This window comes from Hibiscus syriacus, unplaced genomic scaffold (genome assembly GCF_006381635.1).
Source record: "Hibiscus syriacus cultivar Baekdansim isolate YM2019G1 unplaced genomic scaffold, ASM638163v2 tig00112411_pilon, whole genome shotgun sequence".
NCBI classification, from domain to species: domain Eukaryota; kingdom Viridiplantae; phylum Streptophyta; class Magnoliopsida; order Malvales; family Malvaceae; genus Hibiscus; species Hibiscus syriacus.
The window spans coordinates 560867-569221 of NW_024063326.1; the positions used below are offsets into that span (position 1 = coordinate 560867).

Here is an 8355-nt window from a genome sequence, read left to right on the forward strand (position 1 = left end):
ATTTTTTGAGAAAAGTTTGATCATATATAAGAATGCGACAGCTAGAGATTAATTAAGGAAGATTTCCTTCTAAAATAAAATTACATCTTTGAGCTCTACTTGGTAACCGAATCATTACCTTCCATTTTAAGAAAATCAATATACTATATGATTTGTTGTACGGAGAAGCGGTAGGTGATGGATTCGAGGTAGTGGCAATTGAAGAATCAATACATATATATATATATATATATATATATGATAAACTATATATTAGTCATAATTTTGTTTTTATTACTCTATTATTTTTTCAAAAATGTATACTTAATATTTATTTTGATTTCATTTTAGTTATCTATCGTTAAATAAATATTAATGTGGCAATGTTATTTTTTCAATGGTGAATGAGATTATCTTATGATAACACGTAATAGTTTTGTTTATTTTTAACGACGAGTGACCAAAATATATAAGAATAATTTTGAAATAAAATATAGTTGAATGATCAAATGAAATCACTAGAATAAGTAAGTGAATAAATATGTAGTTTACACTTTTTATTACTCTATGTGTTGTTCAATCAACTCTCGAAAATATAGTTTAGGCACAAAAACTAAATTTAGATATTTTTAAGAACCCACGAGTGATTTTGCCAAATCTTTGCAGATTCCCAAATTGCAAATGGCTTTTATTACTTAAAGAAGTCTTTAAAACATTATACTTAATTATTTAAACAAATCCTTAAACATTTCATATAAAAATAATTGGGTAAAGTACACAAATAATCTATCGACTATAGGATAATATTTGTTAAGTCCCTTGACTACTAAAAGTTATAAAATGGTCCCTCAATTATAATACGCTACTTTTTTAGTCCCTCGATTATTAAAGGTTACAAATTGGTCATCCAACTATTCATATGATCCAAACTCATCTTTTTTCGTTAAAATAATAACAGTAGTATAAGGTAAACGTTGACATGCTGAATGTAATATGATAAAATATGATACCAAAATCTCAAACGACTATCATATCATAGTTAGCAAGTTAACGTTCAACTCATACAACCATCAATTTTTAACAAAAAATGATAAGTTTGGAACATATGAATAGTCGGGTGATCATTTTGTAATTTTCAACAGTCAAGGGACTCAACAAAATAACACCCTATAGTCGGAGGACCATTTTGTAACTTTTAATCGTCGATAGACTTAGTAAAGCAATACCTTATAGTCGAGAGACCATTTTGATACTCAAATTTTATTTTTTTTAAATCATACCTAACGTTTAGTTTATGTTTCATTTTGGTACTTGTCTTTAAAAACTTAACGGTGACATTGATGTGTCACCATAAGTTAATATCACGTCATCATTAAAATATAAAAATATCACATCAACATCACCTTTAGTTTTTATTGACAATGTACCAAATTGAAACATAAACTAAACATTAGGTATGATTTTGAAAAAAATAAAGTTTGGATACCAAAATGGAACAAAAACAATAGTTTAGATACTAAATGTGTAGTTTACCCATTTGATAATTACTTTTACAAATAGTTTTGATAATTAAAATCAAATTTTTCACAGAAAATGTAAAATAAATATTATGTAGTAGATTAATATTTTAAAATTTATTTAATAATTATATTATCTTGTAATCAAATACAAGAGGGAATGAGACGAAGAAATTAAAACTGATTATGCAAAACTAAATGGGCACATAATCATGGACTTCACAAAAATAACAGCTCCATACACTTGCTCTCACTAGCCAAATTATATCTATTGGGCACCCTTCAGAGCCAACAACGCAGCCCATAGGCAGCCTCGGTTTGAGTTGCTCGGCTCACCGGTAAACCGAGTACCCTCTCTCGAATCTTTGTCCATTTGTCGTTTTTCGAACCGCCTCCGGCAGTGAACACTTCATCGACTTGGGTCGCTCCTAGATCCTTCAACAAGATGTATGCCTTTGCCTAAATGACAACCACCAAATGAAGGCGCATTTTAGAGTTGAAGTTCCATTACCAGCAATGCATGCCTCATTCAACAAGCAAATAGATCTTAAACAAGGAGCTATATCTTTGTACCTCTATACGGGCAATTGATTCCAAAATACCATGCAAGTACTCCACATCGCTTTCGGGGCGTGGATGTAACCTGAACAAAATCAAAAACTCGATAGCATGTTGCTCCGAGGTAATGTTTGTATAAAGCTATGTTGCAAACAAGCATTTTTCAGGTCTAATCATATAAAACAGACTCTTGAGAAAATTAGCAAGCATCGGGAGAACTGCAGAGGATATATCGATGTTCTAATGTGGAGAAAGAGAGATCAAATACCTAGGCTCCATATTTGGATCTGCCACTGGAAATCTCTCCCCAACTGATCTTAGGGGATAGTAGTCCAAGGGAGAGGCCTTCATGGGATTGATATGTTCACTCAGTTTGTCCAACTGCTCATCAGTGAAAATTTCCTTTAGAACTGCTCCACCAGTATTCGAAGCTCCTCCGACGAGCCACTTATCATCGAGGCGATGACTGTACACTCCGTATCTCGCATCCTCTATCCTAGTTGTACTTAGTAGTTTAATTGCAAGGGTCGAACCCAAAGAGGTAACCTACATAAAATATCAAGAACAAATTCATGAAACCAGTAGATAAGACGACATGCTAATTGTTATCCAGTTCTCCAAAAAAAACCAGCTGTAAAATGCACCATAGGATGACACTGATTGAAGAAGATTATCAATGTCCTAAAGGGACAGCTTGATGAATATCTGTATGATAACCAAAAAAGAAGATACTTCCAATTTCCTGATAAAGCACAAACTAAAGCCAGAATCTAAAAAATACGAACCGCTTTCCCAGGTTTTGTTGCTCGTGCTGCAAGAAAGGCTGCTATGCTATCGGTGGTCCCAGTACATACAACACAATCTTCTGAAAACCTGCTATGAATGTATTTTGTAAAGTATAAAGTGCAGTTTCAGAAGCTTAGTGCAGGTGTAACTTGCAATCGAAGATCAATAGCATTCAGAAGAAATAAATATAAAACTTAAAGCTATTATACGTTCATAAAGCACAACTCTAAGAGGTCCTAAATCTGAAATTGTACTTTTTCCAAATACAAGTGCAAAATCTCACATTCTGCCTATAAGGATAGTATCACGCTAGAACTCTAATTTTTTTTTTCCCTTTGAACAATATAGGGAAGCATAAAAAGCTATGTAACAATGTAATGGGAACAAATACATACCAAATTGTGTTCTAATATTGCCTTTCAAATGGCCAATTGAAGTTCCAGGCGCCTTGACCGTAGGTAAAAGTCGTGCATAAGGCTGAGATAACAGCCAGTCTGGATAGGAGTCAATTTCAGGATCATAACCAACCTAGACAAATAGAAGCAATCTCTTAGTCATTTCTTAAATAAGAAGCAATCCTAAACTGTGACTAATGAGTTATTGTATATGATACCTTCAAAGCATTGTTGTAATCAGATACTCCGAGCTGCCCATGAAGAAGCCACAGCAACCAATCAGCTTGGTGCAATAACATTGTGGATTTCTTGTCTGAATTGTCGTTGTTCCACCATGAAACAAGCTTGCAAAGAGTAGAGGAACCAGAGCAGACCGTATGGTTTATAGGAGCAATGGACTTTACCAATGGTAAAGCATCAGGACAACTCTCGTTGTAGAGGTAAGGTCTGGCTACTAGTTCTCCTGTATTACTGCAGGTGATTAAATTCAGACACCATACTGAAATTAAACCCAGCAATTGTGGAGGAGAACGCCACATGGATCAGCAAAAAGTATATTGTGTTTTAGGTAATCACCTGTCGATAATAAGCGTAGTTGCAGAAGTCCCATCGAGCGAAATGGAAGCAACTAGAGGACAGAGATGAACGGGAACATCTTCAAGCAGCGAGAAAAGGGTTGTTTTCCATGACCGTCCCCAATCCATTGAATCTTCCTTCTTTCTAGACAAAGAGAAACAACTTCATCAAATGTGTCAAGGTAAACAAACGGTCACAATTCGGAAATTTTGAACTGCAACATGTGCAATTCCATGTAAACTTCAAATCATTCGGACATTCAAGCAAGCCAATACTGCTGGTACAAAATATTATACATTGGTTCTTAATTCTTACCAAGTACTGAGGGTACTCTCTCTTTCCTTCAGCATGAATTGTCCCTTGCTTGTCAATCAAAGCATATCTAGCACCTGATGTACCAAAATCCATCCCAAGATAAAGCCGTTCACTAGCTTGAAAACCCATTTCTTGATTCTTAATCTTACACCCAACAACCACAGTTCTCAGCTTTACCGACTTCCCAGCACTGTTTGTCCATGGCTGAGTTCTTACATTCAACTTCCTTGAACTACAACATCCTGTAGAATGGAGATACGCATCATGTTATACTCTGTTCAAGTCCCTGAATGACCACAGGGCTCGAATTTTATGGGTGTCAAAGAGCTACTTACAAAATAAAGAATGTACAAAACTGCACAGAAACATTCTAACATGATGAAGGTGTACAAAACTACAAATTAAGATAGACTTAAATTTATCGAAGGAAGAAATAGTACCTGGTTTGAGGGGCGACGGATAAAGCAGGATGGAGATGGAGGAATGGCGGACTGAGCCAAGCATGTTTTGGCAATTGGCACCTTCTTTGTGCTGGCTGTCCTGTTTTCGCTCTTTTGAGTTTGCAACGGATAAGGTAAAATGATTGATTACCGTTGCTGGAACTTCATTGATTGTGGTTTAAGTTTGACCCTATAATTGAAAAAGGTCAATGAGTAAACTAGGCTTCGCTCATGATCTTATTGTAGAATTTAGAAGCAATAAAATTGAAGGAAATTATTATGATCATATCGTAGAATTTATTGATATAGGTTGGTTAAATCGGTAAGCAGCTTAATATTGTCTAAGCAATGTTTTAAGTTTGACTATTTACGTATGCAGAAAATCTCTGTTAATAGATTCAACCACCAAAACCAGATGTATGATGCGGGTCGGTCCGGATTAGTCAAGACAAAGTCTTGGAACCGAGAGGGCAACCAAATAAAAATAAAAATATTTTTTATAATAAGATAGGTTTATAAATTAGCCGAAAATGGTATTATCAAGTATGTTATCTGAAATACAATCTGAATAATTAAATTCAAATCAAATTGGAGAATTACGATTCAAAATCCATCGAGTTAGTTTATGAGTCATATTATTTGTATCACGATGTACGAATTTAATTTCGATCTAATTATTGCTTGTCAAAAGAACCACCGCCTCCTGAAAATGAAGCGAGAGATCATGCTTTGGCTTCACGAGCTTAATAACAATACATGTGAAATATCCTTCAACCACAATCAAGCGTCAACTTTTCTCAACTGTTAATTTGACTCCTTCAATAAACGCCTATGCTTCCACGACTTTTGGATCATTAATGCTGCTCAATTTACATATCAATATGATATTTAGTCACCACACTGATAACAACTGCATGAGAGTCTATAACATATGAGAGAAATCTAACTCGTTGATCGGAAGTTGGTGCGGGAAACAACATCTAAAGGCTATAGTAATAATAATTTAGAGTGGGAACGGAAATAAAATTTTATGTTAAGGGTCGAACTTCTAAAATTTTAAGAGATGATGAGCTTATAAAATTTTAGGAATACTTAAAATAGATTTTTAACATAAAATAATTGAAAAAATCTAAAATATATAGTAATTTTAAATTTTTAAAGGACGACTATCCCCATCCGTCCTCTTCGATCCATCCTTGTTTAAGATCATACTTTAGAGAAAAATATTGATATATCCAACTATTTTCTTTAATTTATTTTCTGCTATTTCTTTTATTTTGTTTTTAGCTCTTATTGTTTGATCTCAGATTCGGATCAAATGAATAACACAATTGCTAGACTATTCTCACATCGTTTTATAATAACCTTACCCAATTACCTAACCTCACCAGCAGATAAATAATGGCCTGGAATTATTATGTTCAATTAAGGGGCTATTTGTTTGGCTCTGAATAGAACCATTCAGCACTGAATGTTGAACCGTTCAGTATTCAACATGTTTGTTTCGCACCTCTGAATGATTCAGTGCTGTCTGATTCAACACAGAAGTACATTCTGAATGACTCAGAGCCATTATCAAACAGCATGTCACATTCAGAGCTAATTCATACTGAGCCTCTGAATCATTCAGCATTTGAATCATTCTGAAGTAAACAAACAACTTAAATCAACTCTCCCTTCTCTGACTCTCGTTTTTTTCTCGAGGTGGACCTGAGTGTCATCATGGCAAGTGGTTTCGTTAATAAATGTTTTTAGATAAATTCAACTATTAATCAATTATAATTTTAAAACACTAAACTAATTAGGATTATACATATACAAAACATAAAAGATATAAATTTATTTAGTTACGTTATACTTTTTTAGATCTATTTCGGAAATAATATCCGTTATCATTCTTCTATCTACTGAGCGTTGAGGTATGCGGAGCTCCTTAAAATCTTCGAAATTCCACTTCCTTTGGAATTTTGTATCCTCCAAAAACGCCTAATTTTTCAAGAATCTCGTCCTTAGCAACTTCGACGTTGGAGAAGAACACCAAACATTCACTGCTGCATAATGTACACTTGTACTCCAAATCAAAAACAAGATAAAAATTCTGAAGAAAAAGAAAACTACCCCAAATAAAATTTTGAAAATAAAAATAATAATAATAATATTAAATTGAGTTGTCTTGAATACAACGGAGGCGAGCCTATTTATAGGCGAGCTTGAGATAGAGATGAAAACGAAAATATGATGTCATCTATAATGATAAATAAATAATTTTGATAAATTAATATTTATCTTCCGTCTAGATAACATAGTATGGATAGACTGTTTTTTCTTGCTTGATGACAACTAAATCTCCAAGTTGATATGGAACTCTCTTAGATCAGCTTTATATATCTTAAAACATTCTCGAACATGAATTTTTATTTTGAGTTCGGACTAGTCGGGTTAAACTTTAGATATCATCAATAAGATCGAGCATAGTAACGATAAAACGATGAAGATGAAAATAGAAAAGGATGGTAGTGGAGGTATTATTCTTTTAGAAGCTATAATTTTTGCATTTGAATTTCTTAGCAAATCATTTGGAAGCATTTTTGCATATACAGAGCCTAGAGATTGGAAAGTTTGTAGAGAAATGTTGTATATCGAGGAGCTAAAAGTAATATGGAGAATGAAGAATAGAGGGGAGATTGAAGAGAAAAGTCGATCAAAATTGTTGTCTTGTTTCAAGCAGTATCAAGTCACCGGTTAACACACCACATTAGTTTTTCATCATTCACAATAACGGTTGTTAACGTTGAGTGACCGATTTGTTATAAATTGATCATATTAGTGATTAAATTGTTATTTTTGAAACATCAGTAAAGAAAAGAGAAACTTACTCAGAACATGAGTACTGTTTGTGTAGTTTACCCTTATTAGTTTTGTCCTCAATCGTAACTTTCCAATTTGTCCTAATCTCCGCCTAATGTTATTCCCGCTCATTTTTAACCATTTACTTCATTCAAAATAATAAAAAAAAATCCCTCAACTAAAACTGCAAGGGTCCATTAAACTCCCATCGGCTCTCACCTTCCACGTCATTAAACAGTTAAAAATACCAATAATTTCAAATTTCTAAAATCCAAAATTAAAAATTTACGTAAAATAACAAATCCGTCGTCCCGTTCTCCCACCAGTGGGTCCTTCGGATTGGAATCCTTATTCCTTCATGTCTCTTTAACTCTATTTTTGTTTTTGTTTTTTTAGTTTTAGTTTCTCTGCAGCTTTTCTTCGTCTTCTTGCTTGTAAGCAATAAAGCGTTAAATAAATTTGTATTCTGTTACGTGACAAATGCACGACAGACATATAAAATTTCAAAATCTTTTAAATAAAATATTTAAATTTTTATAAGCCTAATACGTATATTTAACGAATGAATGTAACGTCAGACATCTAAAAATATAATATATGAAACGTTAAATATATATTTTTAATAAAAAATATTTAAACATCTAAAATTAATTTTAAATATAATTTGATCGCTTATTTTTCATTAATCCTTTAAACTACCATATTTAGAAAGGGTAGGTGAAAATGGAGACTCATCGGTTCTTCGCCTATAGGTCTAAGGCATAGTAGAGCTCTGACAATAGATTTAATGCTTTCCCTAAATGGAAATATATGATATATTCTACATATGCAGTTATCCTTATTGATTGCTGGGGCCTGGAAACATCACTGCTGAGCTAAAACGTAAGCCCAAATTTGTACTCCTAAATCCCCCAAAATAGCCCATTAATTGGCCCAAAACAA

General features: G+C 33.4%; 1 protein-coding gene across 1 annotated transcript; it reads right to left on the reverse strand.

The window, feature by feature from the left end:
* Positions 1-1749: 1749 nt before the first annotated feature.
* On the reverse strand, positions 1750-4710 carry LOC120179334 (D-ribulose kinase-like). The gene is given in 10 exon segments (XM_039184963.1): positions 1750-1796; positions 1799-1955; positions 2070-2139; positions 2323-2600; positions 2840-2926; positions 3234-3368; positions 3454-3706; positions 3812-3951; positions 4127-4368; positions 4567-4710. Coding segments are annotated over 10 exon segments (1458 nt in total). The 5' UTR covers positions 4631-4710; the 3' UTR covers positions 1750-1764.
* Between the last annotated feature and the right edge of the window lie 3645 nt (positions 4711-8355).